This window comes from Melospiza melodia, chromosome 16 (genome assembly GCF_035770615.1).
Source record: "Melospiza melodia melodia isolate bMelMel2 chromosome 16, bMelMel2.pri, whole genome shotgun sequence".
Classification (NCBI taxonomy): Eukaryota; Metazoa; Chordata; class Aves; order Passeriformes; family Passerellidae; genus Melospiza; species Melospiza melodia.
In genome coordinates, this window is record NC_086209.1 from 4,409,367 (window position 1) to 4,433,246 (window position 23,880).

At 48.9% G+C, this 23,880-nt stretch overlaps 1 protein-coding gene across 2 annotated transcripts in view; it reads right to left on the reverse strand.

Moving 5' to 3' along the window:
• LOC134425605 (gamma-aminobutyric acid receptor subunit beta-4) overlaps nt 1-23,880 on the reverse strand; it is an 81,357-nt gene that overhangs the window by 17,001 nt on the left and 40,476 nt on the right. For both annotated transcript variants that reach the window (XM_063170350.1, XM_063170349.1), the window contains exon 4: nt 9,424-9,644. In XM_063170350.1, the coding sequence (XP_063026420.1) occupies nt 9,424-9,644 (221 nt within the window). The remainder of the gene's footprint in view (nt 1-9,423; nt 9,645-23,880) is intronic.

Below are 23,880 nucleotides of genomic sequence, written 5' to 3' on the forward strand. Positions count from 1 at the left end.
TTGCTGCAAACCATCAGTTCTCCACAAATATTTCAGTTCTCTGACATGAACACCACCAGCCATTTCATTCCCCCTCTGATCCTCCTCATCACTGTTTACTTATTAATGGCTTCTTCTGTCTTATTCAGAATGATTATATAAGTGCACGGGCATAGAGCAGCATAGAAGCTGCCATTAAACCCTGCTGCAGTCCAGGGTCTCCTTTCCATCTCCTCCTTACCCTGGTGCTGGGCACCTTCAGGAGAGCTGCACATTCAGCTCCTGCCCCAGCCACATCTCCCTCTGCTGCAGGCTCTGAGAGCCCTTGGCCACCCATTAATCCCAGCATCATCTCCAGCGTGTTGGGAGAACTGAGCTCACCAGCCACAAGTGTGAGGGGTAAAGGATTACTTCCCAAAAATGTGGCCTGATTGCAGAAGCAGCCAGCCCAGGCTTTCTAAGGAGGATTGAGTGGAAGACAGAAGACCATTACCTTTGAGGCATTGCTAAAGTGAGTGGGGGGCTTTTCCCTTAAAGCTCATTGTCACAAAATAAACTTCTGCATCGTGACTGTGTCTATCCCAGCAAATTAAAAATGCCTGGCATTGGTTTCTGAGGGCAGTGTCAACTGGCATGGAACAGTCTTGGTCTACTCTTCAATTTCTACCCCACAGAAAAGGGTCTGGCTGCAGAAAGCCTGTTGGGAATGGTCACCAGCCTCTGCTGGGCTCTGACTGGAGATGCCCACGGGACTGTTTTAGAGACAGAGCAAAGCCAGGAAACAAACTGACTGTGGAGGACACTGATGTTCAGTGTCCAGGAATACTCCCTGACACCTTTGGCTTGGAAAGGACACTGACTAAAACTCAGTATGGCTGAGAACAGGAAGGGAACAACACAAATCCCCCCACCACTGCCTTTCTAATTCCAGGAGAGACACAGCCAGCAAACACCTCACCCTATTTCCCTGCTATAGATGAAGTGCCATGATGCAGGGACTAACACAAACACCCTCACAGCCAAAGACAAACATTTAAGTTTCTGGTTACAACTTTCTGGATTCCAGATCTCCTGAGAAGCTAAAGATGCTCCCATCCCCTGGGGATGCAGGCTCCCAAAGCTCCCAGCAGTTTGCAGCAATGAGGAGAAGGGATGGAAGCTCAGGTTCTGCAGGACTTATTCAGGCTCGCCCCATGGGGCAAGTTAGACTCCTTCGGGAATTCTGGTGACTAAGAGTAGAAAGAGAGGCAAAATTACTGTTTTGCTAAACATGGGAATAAAACCAAAACCGAGTTCTTATTCTGTACATTCTCAAAGTCAGTCATAAAAAACATGCTGGCAAATGTCACCTTCTGCCTGGCAGTAAGCACAAACTTCCAAGGGCCTGGAGGGATTTATAAACCCGTGGTGAATTTTGCCATTCTTTTAACACAGCCTGATCTTTGCAAACTCCTGGAGGTCATGATTGAACCAAGAGCAAGGCAAGGATATGGAATATTTTCCCCTCGTGTCCGTTTGCCTAAAACTGACTCCACAAGCCTTGGCACAGTCCTGCTAAGGTCACTCTGTTTCCAAAAGCATCTGTGCTTGCATAGGCATCCTTTGATAAATAACAATGTGCACTGCACTCAGATGGGAGAGGAAAAGGAAGCTTTTCTAAACCAGTGCTTAGGGTACCACTCCTCTTAACCAACCATTTTTCCACCCTGGCAGAGTACAAAACTGCAAGGTTTTGTTTTTCTGCCCCTTTATTCCATCCCAAATGCTCCATGCATTTGGCCAGCTTCCAGCTGATCTGGGGGACAAGAGACTGGTGGAACACCTTTAAAAGTGTTCTTTTCCTACACTTGAGTTTCAGATATCAGTGACTTGCACTTAACAGAGGTATCTCCCTTCAAGAGCATCAGGCTGGCACAAGTTGCATTAATAAAACAGCAAAACAAACCTATGGGAGGTGGCAAAGAACAGGCAAAGCCCAGGAACAGGCTTAAGAGTGGTGGCTGGGCAGGACATGCAGGAAGATGAAGAGGTGCTGCCTCAGGAGACAGTGGATGCTGCCTGACCTCTGTTTCTGCTAATAAACAACTCAGACTCATAGGAGATGCAGCACAGGCAGCAATTCCAGCCAGGAGGGTGCTAGCCTTTGTTCTTGCAAAGATGCAAGGATGTCAAGGATGGAGGAGCAGCTTTGGCTTTGCTGCTTTGTCCTGGTTTAGTAAGCTCCAATTTCTTCCACATCTTCTAAGATTATTGAGAAATTTCATATTATTAAGCTTTCTTTAAGTGTTTCCTGTTAAATCCATCGTCCCAACCCTAGGAGACAGAAATGCAGGAGAGGCTCTATCCTTAACCTCAGCTGGGGAGCTGAGCTCTTAATTAAACACTCTCACCTACCTAATGAATTTTTCTTCAACCTCCACATCTTTGTGCTAAGGAGCTGACCCAAGGCAAGGCTTGGGGGTGGGAGCAGAACAAGGCTTCAGGACTAGCTCCAAGGGGATGGAGGATGGATGGATGGATGGATGGATGGATGGATGGATGGATGGATGGATGGATGGATGGATGGATGGATGGATGGATGGATGTGAGTCCAACTTTTTGCACCCTAGCTGCCACAGGGGAGATTTCTGCTGCCTTTGCCTAACCTGCAGAGGGAGCAGGCAGAGCTCCCAGAGGCAGGGTAGAGCCTGAATCATCTCTCACATTTCCAGAGAAAACTCTCTCAGGGAGGGAAAGGGAAGCAAAAATAGTAGATTTCTTCCCTGCTGGCCTGTGAGATGGGAGAAGAAAATTGCTCAGTGGTCTCAGCACAGAAAAAAAACTCCTCTGTGTTAAAAACTCCTGTCTTAACCCATCAGGCCAGATTCTTGTGGAAAATCAACAAATACCCATGGAGAAAACAAGGACATGGCTGCAGACAGCATCTCCAAGTGAGACAGGAGCAGAAGAAACGTTTCTACTGATTGGAAAGCTAAATAACCCCAGGCTGGGACCTGGGCAATGCAGCACTTCCAGGGCTGGATCCTGATCAAGGGGCAGGTTGGGGATGGGGGCTCTGGAGAAGCCCCCAGGAGGAGCCCCAGCCATGGGGAGCAGGCAGGGCAGGCTCTGGGGTGGCACAGGAGGCTGTGACAATATGACAGTGTCCCCAGGGCTGAATGGGCCAGCAGGTGGGATGTTTGACATCACCCTGTGCTGCTCCACAATGCCAGGTGAGCCAGAGGGATGTCCTGGCTGCTGCCTAGCATCCCTTGGGCCATGGGCCATCAGGTGGGATGTCTGACATCACCCTGTGCTGCTCCACAATGCCAGATGAGCCAGAGGGATGTCCTGGCTGCTGCTTTGCCCACCAAGGGTCAGCAGTGAGAGGGTTGGTGGCCCCAGGAGCAGCTGAATGGTGAAAAGTCACCACAGAGAGCAGAAATGAGGCACTGCCAAAGCAGATACACCCAGCATCTCTCAGTTTAAGACATTTTGAGTTGTTTGAAGCATGGCAGTTCTATCTCTCTTGCTTTAAGGGATTTTTTACACCGATGAGAGGGTTCTGCCTCCCCAGGAGAGCATTCCTTGGGCTCGGAGCCCCACGGTGCTGCCTTGGCACCTCGGCGTGCTCCTGAGCTGACTCATCCCTCAAGCACACCTCGTTACATCACCAGGGCCGGGAATAAAAACCCCCACCTCACACATGCACACGTTCTCCAGCACCACCCCCAGCTTCGCAGGAGGAGATCCCTCCTTCCCTCCACACAGGATTTAGCCTCCACCACCACCCAATTCCTCTGCACTTCTCCAGTTGCTCAGTTTACACTGCCTGGGCTCCTCGCCAGCCAGGCACGGTCCACGCTGCTCCCTGCCTGCTTCCCAACACCCCAGATTCCAGGGAGGAATTCCTGCTTCCCAGCACCCCAGATTCCAGGGAGGAATGCCTGCTTCCCAACACCCCAGATTCCCCACCAGCCCATGGAGGCAGCCTGGCCTCCTCACATCACCTGCTTAGCCAAAAATCCTCTAATTAGAACGACACCAAACGGCTCCAAGATTTCCCTGAAGGGTGTTTTAAAGCTGGTTTCAAATATGATTCCCCAATTACCACACTAGAATTTCAGCATTGTTACAGTGGTTGCTATTTTTAGGTCTCTGAAAACAGACAGCAAAATGCTGGTGACATCAGCACTTGACAAGTGCCGACTTGTTTCACTACCAAATGGATGCTGCATGGTCTGGGCAAGGAAATAAAAATCCCAGACCAATGCAGAGCTGGAATGTGTGATAATGTAAAGCTTATTGAATATTGGGGCAGGGCTCCAGACAATGTCTGGAGGTCCAGAGGAAGCCTTGGTAATTCTGTTACTCAAACATCAATGGTGGTTGTAAAGCAGCTTGTAAGAGTGAGGGAAATATTGACCTAAGTGAAACATCAACATGCACTGACATGGTTTTTCTTAAATGAAAAAAAATTCTCCCTGATTTTTTATTTAAAACTTGATGGAACTGATGCAATTTCTGACAAAAAAAATTAATGTATTTTTCTATTAGGTGGAAAAACATATGAAATTCAGCCAGTGCTGTTCAGATTTTCCTCACTGTTTTATCCACCTCTCTCCACCACTCAGCAGCTTTGTCTTTGTGGGTAGCACCTTCAAGCCTCCCTTTCTTTTGTAGGATTTTCACATCATTTTAGCACTCCCCAGTTTCACACTGTGGGTGAACACCCTCCTGTGCTCCACAGGCACTTCTCACTCCAGCAAGGTGCTCAGGGGCCAGGTGAGTGCCAGGTCACACCTCCTGCATCCTCCTGCATCCTCCTGCATCCTCCCATCCCAGTGCCAGGTCACACCTCCTGCATCCTCCCATCCCACCGTGCCTGCAGAGCTGGGGCTGCCCTCTGGGCTGGCTCAGGGCTCTCTTTGGCTTTCTGGGGTTTGTGCCATCTGGTAACTGCTTGGGGAAGGGGGTAGGAAACACCAGTCCTGCATCCCAGCATCACTGCTGCTGTTTATTCATTCCTTTTGTTGGAGACCTGGCAACCAGCTATTAATGTGAGCCTGGTGGGAATTAATTTTGGAGTAAGCTTTTGTATGGAATGCTTCCCTGAGATGGAGCTGGATTGCAATTCCTTCAACCTTTAATTTGCTAATTCCACCAAAACCAAGAAGAATATGCTTTTCTGACACCCAGCTCTCACAATGGGTTACAGGGCTTCATTTACTCGTGCAAACAAGTTATCTGGAGCCTGCTCTTGTTCTCACAGTGGTCAGGAGCTCCTCATGACTTGGGCGTGCCTTCACTGGGACCCTGGGGTCTGGTCCAGGGATTGAGCCTGGTCCTGCTGGTCCCTGGAACACTTGCTGAAGGCAGGGGCCTGCCAGGATGTCATCCTTCCCTGCTCTCTGACATCAGAGCCTGCTGGAAAAAAATGACTGTTGTGCCACAAATAGCATGATTGAGTCACTTTGCTACAGGATCAGCTCAGAGGAGGGGGAAGCGGCTGGCGGGGAGGGAGAGGAGCAGGAGATGTGGGATCTGCTCAGGGGCAAACTGGCAAACAAAGGAAAAGAGGCAGGTATTGCCTCCTCTGGCCCTCTGCCATCAGGGTGACTCCATTTCATCAATTCCTCCACAAAATGCAGGACAAGAGCAGGATTCAGAGCACTGGGTGCACCTGCCCCTCTCTGCCTGTTGGCAGGGCAAGCCTGGCTGCACATTTACAGAGAGGAGGGGAGCTCAGGTGAATATTCAGGGACTGTTTTCTTGCTTGCTTACACCTGCTGTGTATTTTTGAGTAGGATCATTGTTATTTACACCTGGAAAAAAACTGGACCTAGTACTCCTGTTTTCAGCAAAATTGCAGGTCCAGGAGTCAGCATAGAAAGCAGCCCTAAAGAAATCCTTTTCCTAACACTGTGAGCAAAGCTAGAGGAACTTCAAGCATTCAGGGCACCTGGCTTGTACCCCCAGTGCTTCCAGCAAGCCACCCTGACCCGAGGTACAGCTGGGGAGCAGGAGCTGCCATTGCTCAGAGCTTCACTTCTGCAATTGTCATTTTCTCCAGGGGCAAGGGAGCAGCTTCCAGGAAAACCAGCCAAAAGTTAAACCAACACAGGCAGCTCTTACTGAGGCCTGGAAATAGCAGACAAACAGCTGTAATTTTCTTTCATTTGGCCTGGGTGCAATTTTCCTCTTCTCTCCCATTTGCACAGGTCATTCCAGGGGGAAGGGAAGGGAAGGGAAGGGAAGGGAAGGGAAGGGAAGGGAAGGGAAGGGAAGGGAAGGGAAGGGAAGGGAAGGGAAGGGAAGGGAAGGGAAGGGAAGGGAAGGGACAGTGCATGAGGAGCTGGCACTGTGGCCCAGCTAGAGTGCAAACCCTCCAAGTACTTGCACTGCCTGGGTTCACACTGCTCATTCTTCAAGCTAAATAGCAGCTGATAAAAATACAGCAGCACTTGTACTTGTGCTGTGCAGGTGTGTGCAGAGATTGCCCACCAGCCTGGGGGAGGCAGCTCTGTGCTCAGGTGGGCTGATCAGCAGCAAAGAGCAGCCTGATCTCAGCTGCATTCTTTGCCCCCTCCTTCCTGAATTTATACTCCTACCTGCTTCCAAGTCAAAATATCTTCCTGCCTGCCCTTCACTGCTGTTGGGGTACAATGAGGAGATCTGGGGGAGTCAGCTGTGGGACTGCTGCAGTGTCTCTGGTGGGTCAGCAAAGGCAGCTTGTGGCTCTGTGACAGGTTCAGCCAAACAACATCACTGGCAATGGGGAGAGATGATGTACCTGTCCTGGGGAGGGACTGGCACAGCAAGGACAGGTCACAGAGCCGGGCTTGTCCCACCTTTTGCTGTCTCTGGGCCTGGAGCAGAAGGCTTCCATTAATAAAAGGCAAAACCAGCCCAGACATGACCCCAGGGAGCCCTGGGTGTCCCTCAGCACCAGCAGTGCTGCTGCTCCTTTGGCTTCCGTGGGCTTTGCTGCAGGGAGAGCACAGGGCACAACCACCTCTGGCAGGATGATGTTCTGGGCAGCCTCCTGCTTTGCCATGCCCTACCCTCCTCAAAACAGCCCTGCCACTCAGAGAGGTGTAAAATAATCCTAAAGCCACACTTTGCCACAGAACACAACAGAGCACAACAGCTGATACTGTGAATGGAAGGGTGGGTGTACCTCTCTGAAGGGGAAAGGTCTTTTCTCCCCCTTGCCTCCATCTCTGGGACAAAAGCCCAGATGCTATCACAAATATTTGTGGAGGCAGGTCAAAAGAGCCAGCTGTGAATTTTGGTAATTGAAAAGGAAAAAAAAAAGCATGACAAAAATAAAAAACCCTCACCAAATAAACCCAACAACAACAAAAAACCCAAACAAAAAACCCCCAAAACCCTGAGACTAAAGCAAACAAATACAGGGTTGGAAAAACCATTTCCTAGACTTCAGCTACAGCACTCTGCAGCTGCAAATTTGCCCTTTTGCCCTCTGCTTCTCCATTCAACTTTATTACATACCCTGCACCTTCACATACCCAGATAAAAGAGTAAGAGCAACCTTTTCTCCCTGCACTTCACACAAGCACAGCAATTTCAAAGGTCTTGGACTTGCCTATGTTCCAGACACCACAAAACATCTCCTCACTGAGGACCATTCTCCTACCAGATATCAATTTTCAAGCCTCATTCCTCAGAATTGTTCTAATAAACAGATGTTTTCCTTAACCTTACACAAACCCATCTTGAACACAAAAATTGACTGAAGTGGTTTGACTAAAAGGCTACAGACATTTAGTTCTGGATACCACAGTAACAAAGGCTCATCTCCATAGCCCAAACTTGCAGAAAATTATAAGCAACTGAAAATGAGTGTTTCAAATGGAAGTGTTATGCAACATGAATGACAGTGACCTGAAACGCCCAGAGCAGACTATTCCCCTCTCCAACATCCATCTATAGCAGCACAGGAAATGTTGGAGGCCTGAAAGAAACAGCCATTTCCAGCTTGGAGAAAGATCAGAGACACAAAACTGCGTAGCGCTGGAGTATCTTTTGGGCCCTTGTCTTGCCAAAATATTTTTAGAGACAAGAGAAGTTCAAATGAGGTGTGGTTTTTGACAGGAGTAAGAGCCTGAATGAGGGATGTGGGACTCAGGCAGCTCTTCAAAATGCAGTTTATTCCATCCAAGAGTTACAGCATCCAGGGCTGTGGGTGACAGAGCTGTGCCTACAGCTGTCAGCTCCAGCTGCAGGCAGGCCTGGAGACCCTTTGGTTTTGGTTACATTGCATTATATACTTTTCTTTGCTGAGCATCTCAATACAGAACAACGAATCTGTACCTTAACTTTTATCTACAGCCTATCATAACTACTATAATTACCATATTCATGTTACTGTTCTCCAACCACTAAAAGTTAGTACATTACAGTTTAAGCTAGAAGTTGTTTTTCAGTTTTCGTGCAGTGGAAAATTCTGAGACCATTTTTCTACTTGCAACATGGGCAATCTTGTTTACCTGTGATTTCTACTTGGTAAAAACATCTTGTTTGGGGTGAGTTTATCCTTTGCTCTAAGTCATAAAAACCCCTTCTAACTAACATACCCTTGGTTATCCAGTAAGACTGGCTCAGCAATTATTTTCTTCTATATGGAAACTTGCTTCCATCTCTATTCCTTCTTCAGGTTTGTCCTAGGGTGACGTTATCATGTTTGTATCCCCATTCCTGTGTTCTGTTTATGTTCTGTGCCTTCAAGACTGACTCTGAAGAGTGAAAGTTTTGTTTTGGTTTCTTATCAGCCTGCTCCCCCCATGGCTGGTGGGACACAGAGACAGGGCAGTACATGGATGCTGCTTCTGCTTTTTGCCTGGCTTTTTGCTTTGTTCTTGCTCTTGCTTCTGCTTTGCTCCTACTTTTTGCTTCTGCTCATTAGTTAGTTTAGCTAAGCAGTCCAAATTTTCCCTAGACTGTTTTTCCTTTTCCTTTCCCTTTTTTTGGACCTACTCGAACCTGCTCCGGACTGGGACCTGGGAACACCGAGAGTTTGCACCTTGCGGCCTAGCGGGGCCTACTCTGGGCAGCAGCCAACCCCAGCACTGGAGGGACTGAGAACAGAGCAACCACCCCTCAGAGAGACTTTCTGAATTTCTCATCTTTTTCAGAGCAGTGAAAGAGTGGTGTCACCTGGTATTGTTCATTTTGTGTGCTGGGGGTGCTTTGCCTGTTAAATAAACAGGTTCTTTCCACTTCTCTCTGAGGAATCCTTCCCAAACCGTTTGGGGGGAACAATGTGGGTTTGCTTTCTGGAGGGGCCCCCTTTGGCGGTTTTCTCCCAAATTTGCCCTAAACCAGGACAAGGTTCTACATTCAAAAATCTTTCTGCCAAGCACACATATATGTGAGACTTTCTTGTCAAACTTCCATCCTTCCCAACAGACAGGAACCATTCCAGCAAACCCTGGGACTCACCTGAGGCCGTAGAGGACGGTCCCGTCGGGGTGGAGCCGGATCATGCGGTTCTTCACCGTCACCCCGTGCAGAAAAGACTTCTTGTCGTTCAGGAAGTAGGTGTCAGGCAGCCACAGCTGGTCAGCCACCCTGTTGTCCAGGGTCAGGTTGAGAGGAAGGTCGTTGTAGGCCAGGCGTTTGTCCCGCCAGCTCTGCTGGAAGTACATGGTGATGGTGTAATCCTGGCAGAGAAAAGGGCACACGTCAGCCTGGGGGCACTGCAGCTCCAGCCCCTCACCAACCACTGCCAACACCTCCCCCAGTTCCTCAGCGCCCAAATGTGTGGGTCCACACCTCCAAAAGTTTTTTTAAAGGGGTTTTTTGGGTTTTTTTGGGTTTTTTTTTTTGTTATGATTATGTTCTGTCCCCTGTTTCCCCTGTCCTTGCCATTTATGTTTCCAATCAAGCAAAACTGCATCCCACTCCTGCTGTCCCAGCCTGCAGCAGTGTCTGCACCAGTCAGGCTACAGGAGCACCAAAGGGTGCTCAAATTTATGGGGAATAAATTTTAGTGGCTACCCAGCAAACACTTCCAGGATTGTTCCACACTTCCCTCACACAAAGGTCACATAAATGAAATCCACTCATGTCCAGGCACTGCTTGATAGTTGGTAAAAGCCAATTTTGGTTTCAGCAGAAGCTGAGGCTGTTCCAAAGGGCACAGGGAGAGCCTCACCTCGAGGCCAAGGTTTGAAGGTTGGGCCACGCCAACTGTGACCAGCTCTGAGCACTTGCCTCATGATGGGAGCTGAGCTGGGAGTTTGTGGTGGTTCTCAGGAAGGGACGTATGGGGAGGAAATCTGTCATCTGTGGAGCATGATCCACTGGTAAAGGGGCACTTCCCTGAAAAATTCCCCATAAATTTGGACAGCAGGAGGAAGCTCTTCATGGAAAGGGTTGTTAAACATCAGAATGGAGTGCCTAGGGAGGTGGTGCAGTCCCCATCCCTGGAGGTGTCCAAGGAACAACTGGATGTGGCACTCAGTCACAGGTGCAACTCAATCTTAGAGGTCTTTTCCAGCCTAAATAATTCTGTGATTCCCAACCATCCCCAGCCAGCACAATGCCATACAAACCTCCGGCTCCCCTCCTGTCCAACAGAGAAAAGCTGACACAAAACTGTTGCTAACACAAGAATTTTATAGAAGGGAGTGTGAGATGTTGGTGGCTGCTGCTCTGCAGAAACCAAACCCATTGCTGGGCACATCCAGGGCACATCCAGAGGCCTTGGAACAGCCTGTTCAGAGGCACAGTGTGGTGCCACATAATAGAACAGCTTCTTCTTCTTCCCATGTAAACAAGCAGTACAGGAAGGAGTCCTGTACACACCAACAACAGGAAACATTCTCAGGAAACATTCTCACAACAGGTCTTAAATAGGCTGGGAGATAAGATTTTTGGGGCAAACCAGATGGCATTAAAAGCTATGGATTGATTGGGAAGTGGGCACAAGTCCTGTTGACAGTGACCTTACAGAAGTCAGAGATTTTCCCCCAAGTCCTTAAATAAAAAGCTAGAGGAATGTGCTTCTTGTTGACAGAGTGATAAAACCATCTTTTGTCCCCTTAAAAAGGAAATAAGTCTGTAAATTTCTCTACTCAATCAGGTGAAGAGACATCTCATATGACTTAGGAGACTTCATCTCAAATCTAAGGATAGCTAATTGGACAGAAGCTAAAAAATCTTGCCTAAGCAATTTACTAGAAAAAGAAGAGAACAAATAAACTAATCACTTTTGTGAGGTGTTTTAATAGGGGTAAAGACCTTTTGCACCTGGCTCAGTTTTTCTCTGTAAAGAGTTTGTTATTTTGCCTTTTATTAAAACCTTTTTTGTTTTAACACTACCACAGAAGCCATCCTGTTGATTTTAAGCCTTCTAAGGTAGCTATCTTGGGTATGAAATAGATCTCCAAGAGCTTATGAGACTTAGCTCAAAGAAACCCATATTAAAAGCATTTTTGCAAATGATCTAGAACAGGTGGGACCACAGACACATTGTCTCTTCTCAAGCAGTCCCTGCAGTGCCACAGGAATCCCCTTGACCACATGAATTTGCAGGATGAGCCTTTCTGCTCTGCAAATCCCAGCTCTGTGTGACAAGCTGGTGAGGATCTTGCTCATGCACCAACATCTGGGCTGAGCACTGAGGCATCTGCCTGCCTGTCTTCTCCCACAGCCTTCATTCAAAGCCAGGTTTGATTAACACCTCTGAAAACAAGCTCAAATAATCCCACATCATGATAATGCCAGATTTTGGGTATCTAACTATGATTCAGAAATCCAGACCCACATGCACACCGAAAGGTCACAGTGTAAATCTGTGGAGCACACCCGATACAGAGCTATATCTGTCACCTTCTGGGCTGTCTTGAGAAGAACAAAGATGCAGTGACAGCTTGCTGGCCAAGGAGCTGTTTTGCTCTGCTTTTTAAAGGACTGTAAACTCCTGCCTCAGAAGGCTCACAGTCCATCTCTCTGAAGCACAAGCATTCTCATTTTGGTCAGGACCCTGCAAAGAAAGTGTCCCCAGAATCTCTACCAGGGTGCTTGGGGCTGCACTGCAGTGAGAGCACAGAGGAGTAGAGCATCCGAATTCCTGAATCCTCTGACTCCTGTAGGTAACAGACTCATCCCCTGCCTGTGGGACACTCAGCTACAGAGGCATCCTTTCCATTCCCCTCTTTGAGAACTCCACCCACACATCTTGGCAAGCTCCTTCACTGACCTGCATTTCCCTAATCCTTGACAGAGCCCTGCAACACCTCACCCCTAACCAGGCCACCCTGCTGTCACTGCCTTCAAGCAGCAGCAGGCAAGAGGTGGCACTGATCTCCAGAAGACAAAAAGGGCAAGCTGCTTACAAAGTGAACAATGCACCTTCTAAAACACATCCTCTGTGTTCCCAGGGCTGATGGAACAGGCTCAGAGGGGTGCTGACAGAAAAGCTACACCCCAGCCATCAGCTAGAGGATGTTCTTCAGGTGCAGAGACCTTCCTGGGGAAGAGCAGCCAGCCCAGCCCAGGGCTGAGCTCTGCTCTCCAGCCTTCCTGCGTTCCTTGGCACAACAGATTTCTCTGGGCAGCATTGTGGAGGTGAGAACTTGATAACCATGGCTCATGGCAGGGCCTCAGGTTTCCCTCAGCCTCTCTCTCTGCTGATTCCTGTGTTCCACTTCTTGTCCTGCTGCTCTCATCACATTGCTGAACAGCAGGCAGGATTTCTGGGCAGAAGGAAGAGCAGGGCATGTGCCCACCCCACAGCAGTCAGCCCTCCTAAGAGGGATGAAGAGCACTGACATGGCAGGGACAGAACCAAGGCATGGGGATGAGGGACAGGGCAAGCACAGCTGGGGCTGGAGGCAGCACTGGCAGAGCCCCTCCAGCAGGTGAGAGGGGCAGAATCCAGGAGAGAAGCAGTGAGCTTGCCTTCCCCTTCATATCCCATTTCCTGGCCAGGCAGTTATGGAGTAGCCATGTGCCACCCTAACATCACACCCTGGCCAGGCTCCAGAGCTGCTGGGACCTTAATCACAGCCTTCCTTCAGAGGCACACAAGGGTGACCCTCTTCTGCAGCAGCAGAATGGCCAGATGGAGCCAAGGCATGCAGGGGTTCATAGGTTCAGGAATCAAGTAAAGAGCCTGATTTCCCTCCAAGCCTTGCATGACGAGGCCTTTGTTGTGGGGTTTTATCTGTCACTGGGCTAATATGAGGCTTTCCCAAACCTCCCACTAATCCATGACACTCACCAGCCTGCTGATGCCACAGATATGACACCAGCTGGCTTTCCCAGAGTCACCAGCTGGCAGCAGTTGGCCAATTTACCAGGTTTGGTGAAGAGCTCTGAATTAAACACACCTGGAGCTCTCACACCCCTCCAGCTCTTCCTTCCACCTCAGACTGAGGCACCTTGGTGGGACAGCACAGCTGGATGTCCCTGCTGCCTGTGCAGGGATAAGGGAGGAGTTTTCCCTCTGCACACACACCCACCAAGCAGAGCTCTCCACTGGTGCTGCTGGAGGAGCAAACGAGAGGTGCAGGAAAATCTGACTTTTCCCATGTCTCTAAATGACATAGGTGGAGGAAAATCTGACTTTTCCCTTGTCTCTAAATGAGAGAGATGCAGGAAAATCTGACTTCTCCCTTGCCTCTAAACTGGTAGCCTGGCCCCTCTCCACCCTGCACCAGTGCAGCTCCAGCAGCAACAAAAATGCTTCCAAATGATGGATCCCACTGGTCTTTGTGGAGGACCATGAAATGCTCAGGCAGGGCTAGAGCCTGGCCATGGCCATCACAGCTGGGGCAAGGATGGCAGAGCTTTGTGGGGAGCTCCCAGCTCACCCTGCCAAGGTGATCTGCACTGAGATAGAAGGCAGGATGTGCCAGGCCACCCTGTGCAAGCTTCTGCTTCATCTGATGCCTGCTGGAGGAGGAGAGGTGAGGCTGGAAGTAGGGAGATACCACTCCTCACCAGAAACTGCACTTTGGAAAGTGTTCACCATGACCCTGGAATTCATTTTTTAAAAAACAAAGGCTGGGACAGGACAAAGGGAGTTTTTGAAGGGTGGATATGACCAGAAGTTGCATGCCTCCCCTTGTTCTCCCTTTTCCCATCCCAAGGAAAAGCAAGCTTTGCAAAGATACCTGCAAACTCTGCCCAGAGCTGAGCTGGCCATGTCAGGCTGCCCTGCCCTGCCTAGCATCCCACTGTGGGAGCTGAAATGCCAGAATCAACAACTCTGGCCAGGGGGAAGCTCTTTCAGCCACTGATTTAAGGCAGGAATTTCCTCCTGCACAATCACACAGACACATCCTCATCTCCCAAAATTTATCATTCTAGTCAACAAGGAAAGAAGAGAAAAACCTTCACTCCACTTCACATGGAGGCCAGCTGAGACACCAAGTGACAAAGCAGTTTATTCCAGGTCTGCAGAAGACCTGGGATGGGGTTCTGGCCCAGACCTTCATTGCTCAAGGCCAGGTGAGCAGTCAGCTCCTCTTAGGGCCACCAGAACTGGACAGCTGGGTGTCCACTTGCCCTTGTGCTAGACAGACACAGGCAATTCAGGACAGACAACTCCCCAGGGCTTGTTTGCCCATGAAGATTTTGGGAAGAGAGTTGGAGCTCCCTGCCAGCACCCTGGGCAGGAGCAGCCTCTGTCTCTGTATTTCCTGACCCCTCAGAAGCGCCGCCATCCATCTCACCACCCGCTTTTCCAGATACCAGCATGTTGGGGAAGATGAAACAGGAAAGCCTTATAAATATGATTGTCTGGCAAAAGATTTTGAGAATATGGAAACTATAAGCGAGATTGAAATGAAAGCAAGCTTTGAGGTACCTCAGTTACTGAACAACTGGAAAACAATGGTGTGGCCAGCTGAAGGTAATCCCCTTTTGATGGAACAACACCCTCTGCTTGCAGGCAGGCCCAAGGGTCAGAGCAGACCCTGCAGCTTGGCAAAAGGGGCCCAAAGAGGAGTTTTTAGGGTTTAAAATGTAACACAGTGTAGTAATGCAGTGATTCTTATAGGGTGTATGGAAATAGGATATGTATTTTGTACTAGATTAGTTAGTGAGAATTAGGATATTCAACACAGAAGATGATTTATTGTATTGTAACGAGAACTTTGCTGTCTTAGCTCTTCCTTTCTATGCCCTTAGCTCTTACCCCTTTTACTCTCTTACCCTTTGACTCTCTCACCCTCTCACCCTCTCTCCCCCTCTCTTCTCTCTTTGCTGCTCTGAGCTGTGTTTGGCAGCTCCCAGCAGGGCCCTGCACCCAGGCCCTTTGCAATAAACCCCAAATCCCAGCAGGGCCCTGCACCCAGGCCCTTTGCAATGAACCCCAAATCCCAGCAGGGCCCTGCACCCAGGCCCTGTGCAATAAACCCCAAATCCCAGCAGGGCCCTGCACCCAGGCCCTTTGCAATAAACCCCAAGTTCCAGACCTGGCTGCAGAGATCTCTGTCTCTGTCCATCCCCACCGTGCTACTCCCATCAATCCTACAGTCCCTGAGGGGTCCCTGCACATGCCTGGCTCTGCTGAGCAGCTCTGTGCCAGCTGCCAGTGCCAGCCCCTGATGCCCCCACTCCCAAGGGTCCCAAAGGGTTTTTTCTCTCCCTTCCTGCTCTGTGAGGCACACAAGGCAGAGGTGAGAGCTGGCAGACACTCATGGTGCAGAGGTGCTCTCCTGTGAGCAGAGCTCACCTGGAGGGACACAAAAAGACTGCAGAAGGAAGAGGAGATTACCTGGGGCCCCTCGTGTTGGGATGATGGGGTGTCCTACCAGCTGCTGAGGACAGGAATGCTAAAATCCATCTCCAGATGAGAGGATATTGATAATTACAGCCTGTCCTGAAGCTCAGCTGAGCCCCCAAATCAAAGATGGTGCACATTGTGAGAGGCTGGAGTGCCGACATGGCAGGGACATGAATGGAGGAAGGTGTTTCCTGCAGAACCCCAGAGGCAACAAACTCAGCCAAGCATGCACAGGGATTCCCCAGACTCTCAGAGGACAGGGCAGAGAAGTCTGAGGGAACAGCAGCTGAGTCACAGCAAGAAGGGAAATAAGCTGGCACTTCATTGGTATGAATTCAAGAATGAATTTCCACTGGCTCATTTTCCAAACACCTTTATTAACATCTATCCTATAAGCTGCTTCTCCCCCTCCACCTCACAGAGCCCCTTTTGGGAGTGAAATGCTCTTTGGGAAGCAAACCTGGCCTGGCCCTGGACCCCTCCCTGTGGTGCTGGCTCTGTGCAGCCCAGGAGCAGAAATGAACCCACTGTCACACAACATCAAAGCTGCCTCCTGGAGAAGTGTCCCAGGCTAAGATGCCAGATCTGAGCACAGGAACAAACATGTTTGTGCAGAGGAAGGCACAGTTGGGGGGGAACAAGGCAGTGAGATGATTGTGAACCAGGGGAAGGGACTAAAGCAGGAGAGGAGCCACTCCTGCCATGGGCAGCACAGGCTGGGTGCTGCTGGAGCAGTAACACCCTGGGAGGCAGCAGGAGGCTGAGGATGGAGGTAGCAGATATCATCTGAAGACACCATAACTCAGTGAGGACACAGAACAGCTGCTGGTGGGCCAGCCATGGCTGTTAAATGTGTGCAGGGATGTGCCCAAACCACCAAGGCCCTTATGGGAACCTGAAGCTCCTTGTCCACGGATCAAAGAACAGCAAGGGGCGGGCAGGAGCAGTTAAGGGACACCACAGTGTCCCTTTCTGTCACTGCAGTGACAGGAGGGATACAAAATCGAGGAGCCCCTCTTCTCCTGTGTCAGTTTGCAGGACACAAACGTGCTCTGAACACAAGTGCAGTTCTTACAAATGTGTTTGTGCTGGGTTTGGAGACACAGGTGTGTTGTGCCAGACCAAAAGTCTTTACGGACTCATAGCCTGTCTTCAGTAACAGCAAAGAGAATGGCAGGGGGGAATAGAAGTTAAAAAGGGTCTTTGTTGTGATACTTAATTCTGCAGCTAATTGGACTTAGGGATCTCCTCAGTCAGAGCTGGTACCTTCTTAATTGAAGACACTCAGTTTCTCTTACGAGAGCTAATCTTATTTCTCAAATATTCAACCTTTGGCCTCTGGAGTCTTGTGGCTGTGAATCCTTCACTGTTTGCACATCACTTTAAACAGGTACAAGTCAGGTTTTCTCTTTTCCAGCTCTCTGTAGTGCATGTATTAAGCTGATAAACAATCACAACCTTGTGCTCTCAGGCTCACAGTGTCCCACCTCCTTTTAGACACTTCAAGGTTACTCATCAGAGCACAAATAACCACAAACACTCTCAGAACTAGTTGAGAGGCTCTGATAGAGGCAGGAGACAGCAAGGCAGGGAGAACTGTTGCAGGGGTTAAGCACAGAGCAGAGCTCTGGCAGAGTCTGACGTTCAGCAATGGGCTGTTGCACAAGAATAGACTGAAGGCAAGGTAATGGAAATAACTTTCCACAGAGCCTGTGCAATTAGATGTTACAAAAGCATGAAGTCAGGAGCATAAGAATATTTTGGAAGGTCTAAGCATTAATATGGAAAATAAATTCAAGTTGTTATGGAAGGGAACTCACAGGAAAGAACAGCTCAAGGATGCTGAGCCTGCTGCTGCAAGGCTCCATCTTCCAACTGCTTCCATGTTTGAACAGAACTCCCAGCAGCTGCTCCCCAAATCCCCAGCACAGCTCCTGAGGGACACACCTCATGGGCAGGCTGGGTCACATCATTTTCCTTCGTGCTGTGACCTAGAGAACCCTCAGCACTGAGCTAGTCCAGGGGCACAAGTGGCCAGGCTCATTAGGGGCTCCACTAGACCCAGGCACCAGGACCAGAAATTGAAAGAATAATGTGCGTGGAGAGGTCAAATATTTGCTCAGAATACAGAAATTCTGGCAACACAGATATTGTCTTGTGCCTGGTCCATTTTTGTGGATGACAAACGAGTTGGAAACCTTTCAGTGGGGCTTTGGAAGTGAAGGTGACTGTTCCAGGCTGTTACTGGAGGCACTTGTGAGGTACTGGGAACAATAACTTCCTGCAGGGGAGAGTGGGCACTGCTCTTCTGCTGCTGCAGGGCTCTGGGCATGAGGGATAAAGGAGGTTTTGCAACTCACCTCTAGCTCTGGCTGTACCACTTGACTTCCCCCCCCCCCCCCCCCGACTTTGATAAAGAACCTCCTTTTGGAAAAGCAACCAAATAAAAGTCCTTCCCTATATAAGCAAATGACATATGGTCTCCTTGTCCAAGATCACAAAAGAACATTAGGAAAGCCAAGATGCTCCAGAAAGAGGGAGAAAAATGGAACATCTGACTTAGTAAAAACCAAGCTGCCACTGCCAGAGACTAATGAACAGTTTGCTGGCTTCAACTTCTTTGATGATTAAACACCAGCTCCTGTTCCCGTCATTCTTGGGAAAGAAATTAAAGGACAAAGTAGTCCTCAAGTGTGTTTCATTTGAAGGAGGGGATAGGAGAAAGAAGGGGAATTGTTTTGAAGGGGAGAAGACAGGATCTGCCTGCAGTCAGCTGCAAGGAATTAGAACGGTGTAAAATGTACAGGAATGTACAGGAATATATGGGAATATACTGGAATCTGCAGGAATGTACAGGAATCTACAGGAATGTACAGGAATATATAGAAATCAGTGTACAGGAACATACAGGAATGTATAGGAATATATAGGAGTCTAAAGGAATATATAGGAATATACAGGAAGGTACAGGAATATATAGAAATGAATGTACAGGAACATACAGGAATGTATAGGAATATATAGGAGTCTAAAGGAATATATAGGAATATACAGGAAGGTACAGGAATGTACAGGAATATACAGGAATATATAGGAATGTACAGGAAAATATAGGAATATATAGGAATATACAGGAATGTATAGGAATATACAGGAATGTACAGACAATATATAGGAATGTACAGGAATGTGCAGGAATGTATAGACATACAGGAATGTAGAGAAATGTACAGGAATATGCAGAAATATACAGGAATGTAGAGGAATGCACTGGAATACACAGGAATGTCCAGGAAAATACAGGAATATAAGGAATGTACAAGAATTTACAGGAATGTACAGGAAGGAATGAGCAGAATGGCCACAGCCCTTCCTCAGCCAGCTCATCACAGAAGGGATTGTCCATCTCCAGGCAGATAAATGAAGGACCCTAGACCTCAATGAGCAGCAGTTAACCTGCCATCAGTAAATACCTGCCAGCAGCCTCTCCAGCCTGAGACAGCACCGAGCCTGCTCAGACTCTCACCTTTGCTTGAGGCAGGAGGCAGCAGCTCTTGTACTTACTGTACTTTTCATGGGGGGAGCATCCTGCCAAAATGCTGCTTTTAATTTCTGGTTTGGTACAAGTGCCAGTGCCCAGCTTACAAGCCTGAAGTTCTGCATGACAGTTGTTGTACATAAAGTGACAAATATTTCAGATACTGCCCTTCTCCCTACACTTCAGCCTAGCAGGCAGGCAAGACACAATGTTTTCCCACCTTCCTTCTTTTTGAATAGATGTCAGCACTGACTTGGGAATCAAGGAATGCAAGGAGGGGCTGGCTTCTAGGATATACTCCATGCCCTTCTGTGCTGCAGGTCTCTGTGCTCTTGAACTCATTTTCTTCAAGACCTGAGAAGTACTTTGCATGGATATGTTCCCCTTACTAATCTGATCTACTTTTGTAGTAATTTGCATGTGTTTAATTGCTGAATGCATGACCAGAAACTGGGACAGGTGTCTGCAATATCCTCACCATCCCAGGGTGTGCAGGGACAGCGTGGCTTTGTTGCCCTATTTCTCTCCAGCCTGGCCCTGTCCCTGCAGCACCTGGGATGGTGCTGGCCCTGCAGGTGTCAGCTAGAGGACAGAGCTGGGTCCTGGCCCAAGGGGATCTGCTGTGACAAGGCCTTCAGAGTCCTGAGGCTGCACCTCAGAGCCCTGTCTGAGCAGGAGGCAGCACCTGCTGGGAGCAGAGACCAAGGGGAAAGAGGCAGAACTGATGGGCACAGGGATGAGCATCACCTGCTCTGTGAGCCCAGGCAGAACAGCAGCCTTGCTCACAGTTACAGGCAGCAATCCCAAACTCACCACCTGCAGCACATCATCCTCAGGCTCTGGAAACAACACCAGGCACTTTCTACCCTGAGCTGTGAAATCTGGGAGCTGGTGCACACCATTCCTGAGGGCTGCTCTCCTCCCTCTGCAGCCAGGCCAACCCAGAGCCCTTCCTGCCCTCAATTGTCCTGTTTCTGCACCAGCAGCTGGATTGCTTTCAAACCCCACCACAGCCTGAGAAATTGCCTTTTCCAGAGAGCAGCCACTTAATGGGGACACATTTTTGTTTCCTGCAGCTTGCCATGGCAAAGCAGCACAGAAGGGCACACTTTGGCCAGACACCCACCTAAGGGCAGAGAAGCAAGGCCATACATAAATCTTGGGAAAGACACTATGTGAATTTGGCCATTTTGGGGGCAGAAAGGGATGCTGTAACACAATATTCTAATCCTAGATGGGCTGAGAACTGCTAGGGAACTCACATTTTTGTTTTGCTAGAGCATCACATGTCTCCAAATGGCTGCTCCAAGCCTTCCCAAGTCCCTTCTCTCCCTTACTATATTTACTTAAGACAAAATCTTACCTAAGCCCCTTTTGTTAACTCCCTTAACCTCTCCCCAGGCATGCACAAGGCCACCTATGCCCACATAGTGTGGGACACATGAACATTAATGCCCTGTTTCTGTGGAGTCCCAGAGAAGAATTATGACCAGGCATTGCACAGTTGGGAAAGGGAATCCAAGAACTTGCTTTTATTACAAGATGCTTTTTGGTGTGAAGTGCTTGGTGATTTAAAACAGTTTCTATTGATCCACCACAAAAAACCCTGGTGTTTTTCAAGGCTATCTTCACCTTCCTCTGCTGACCTGCACTAACCCAGCCCTCTACCCCACTGCCTTCCACAGTGAGGTGCCTCAATCCCACCTCTCTGCTGCCTTTTCCTCTCCTTCCTGCCTCACAGCCTGTGCTGCCAGCATCCTCCTGTACACACATATTGCCATATCTAATATACAGCCATGAAAGCTCAAAAATGCTTTTAATAATTACTTGGTATTTAATTAAACATGCAACAACCAGCCTATTAGAGTAAATTAAATCTGAGTGAGACGTTTGAACAGTGACTACTGAAGATATCAGTTTCTAAAGCTCTCAGAAGGATGGAGGAAGAAAACTGGATTATGTCAAGGGAAAGTTGATGCTGGAAGATGAGTGATGCTTCCTAAACCTTTCCCCCACATCTCTGGGCAAGTGCTAAATGTGTAAACACAGAAATTATTTTTTCCTCCCCGAGGAAAAAAATTAGACAGAGCTTGTAATTTCCTGTGCTTGTCAAGACCTCCAGTGCAGTTTGGGGCTGCAGAGGTAGGAATTCATGTTATAAATAAAGCAATATTATTACTTTACAAGGCAAAATAAAATGCAGTATATCCAGCTCTGAGCATTGAAACCATGACACACTGCAACAGTATCAAGGCACACAAAGCTTTGAAAACATTGTTTTAACTCAGGGAAGGAAGGTTTCCTGTTTCAAGCTCTGAAAATTGCCAGAAAGATGTCATTTCCCAGGAGTTAGCCAGAGGCAAACAAATCCTTTAAATCATTTAAGACAACTAACACCTCCTGGGTGAAACCATCACCTCAGCTAGGCTGACACAGATTGGCTTGACCAAAAATTTAGACTGGAGTTTGCTTCCTGTAGAAAGCAAAGTTTGATCATGTGGGAAGGATGAAGTAGATGATGAAGAGCAGAACATGATGAAGATGAAGTAGATGATGAAGAGCAGAACATGATGAAGTGAGGATGAAAATGAAGAAGATGGTGAAGAACAAAACATACTTCTGGCAGGGGGGTTCAGTTAGGTCAGGCATGGTTTCAGCACAGAGGATGGCAGCTCTGGAGTTGGAAAAGCAAGTCCTGCTTTTCAACAGGAGCAAGCAAACTGGACACAAACCATTTCCCCTGCAGACCCTCTGCCTCCTGCTCCCAGAGACCCAGCTCTGTGTCTGGGGTGACTTTCTGCACGTGAATATTCTGCACAGCTGCATCTGTGGCCCCTCAGGTGAGAGGGAATGATGTTAGAGAGAAAAGGGTCAGAAATCAGCTTTGGCAGCTGTGGTGTGGACAGAGCACTTCCCAGTCCTGCTAGACAGCTGGAAAGGGCAGGAGATCAATGGATCTGTTCTAGGGACGAATTTCTACTGTCATGGAAGAAGCCAGCATGATGGATGGATGGATGGATGGATGGATGGATGGATGGATGGATGGATGGATGGATGGATGGATGGATGGATGGATGATGGATGGATGGATGGATGGATGGATGGATGGATGGATGGATGGATGGATGGATGGATGGATGATGGATGGATGGATGGATGGATGGATGGATGGATGGATGGATGGATGGATGGATGATGGATGGATGGATGATGGATGGATGGATGGATGGATGGATGGATGGATGGATGGATGATGGATGGATGGATGATGGATGGATGGATGGATGGATGGATGGATGGATGGATGGATGGATGGATGATGGATGGATGGATGATGGATGGATGGATGGATGATGGATGGATGGAGGATGGGTTCCTCCTCCTCCATCCATGGGTGAGTCTCCCCATGGTTATTCCAGGCTCAAGCCAAGGGAACCAGCCCAGGCTGAGGCCAGCAGCAGTGCCCATCAAATGGACCCTGCTGGTCCTCTCCCACTTCACCCACCCCAATGCTGCCTGTGGGATCCCAGACCTGATGGGTGGGTGCTGGTAACGCTGCAAACAGCATTCACACTGCAGCTGTAGGAAACACTCCCGATTCTGCTGAACAAGTCAAGCTTATTGCAGGATGCACGAAGGGGAAAAAAAAAAGAGGTTTCAGCAGGCTGTGGAGGTCCACAAGCAGAGCAGACTTTGGCTTCACAGCCAACTGGATGGGGAGAACAAGCTGCAGTCCCTGTCCACGCTGAGTGAGTGCTCGCTGCAGCACCAGGACCAACAGTCCTGGAGCCAAGGAGCTCTATTTGCAGAGCTGGCAGAGAGCCCACGGGAGCTCAGTAAATAAAGTATCCAGATAATAAAAATACCCAAAAGCACGGTTTAATTTTGTTTTTTTTTCTGAGGGATCTGATACAGAGAGAAGCATAGGGCAAACCCATCCTTCCAGAAGAGTGGAACACACAGAAGCTGAAGGGTCTGGTGGCTCACAGCTGGTACAGGTGAATACCTGACACTCCTTTTTGGGGCAAGCAATAACGAGGCTCAGACAGGAGCTTCTGTATTGTAAAGCCCCACATCCCCTGCAAACCTAGCTACAAACTCTTGAATGATAAAAGGGTCAATGCTTTGGTATCAGTGACCTAGGAAAGCATCAAAGGAGGTGGTCAGGGACACAGAAGGCACAGGCTGTCCTCCCCTGTGGTCACACTGGAGATTTAGGGATGCTGGGGTAGCAGGGTGCTGCAGAGGGAAAAGGAGGTGAGATCCAACCTGTAAGCACTGAGCATGGTTTGGGTTTGCTTCCCGCCTCACCAGAGGCTCAGCTGGGAGGTCAGCACCCCTGGGAGATGCAGGCAGGGGTGTGTGAGATGGCAAGCTCAGCCAGGTGACCCAGCACAGCCTGGAACAGGCAGCAGGAGAGCAGCTGTGCACACCTGGCAAGCAGGGATGTGGGAGGGACCAGTGCATCTTGCCTTTTACTCCCTCCTCTGCCATTTTTTTCTGGCTGGGGCTGGCCTGAGATTCTGTTTGTGCCACGGCAGCAGGGACTACCCACAGCTCATCCCACATGCCTGCATGCCCTCCTTCCCCAAAATGATCCCTTCATCTAGCTAGAGGACCT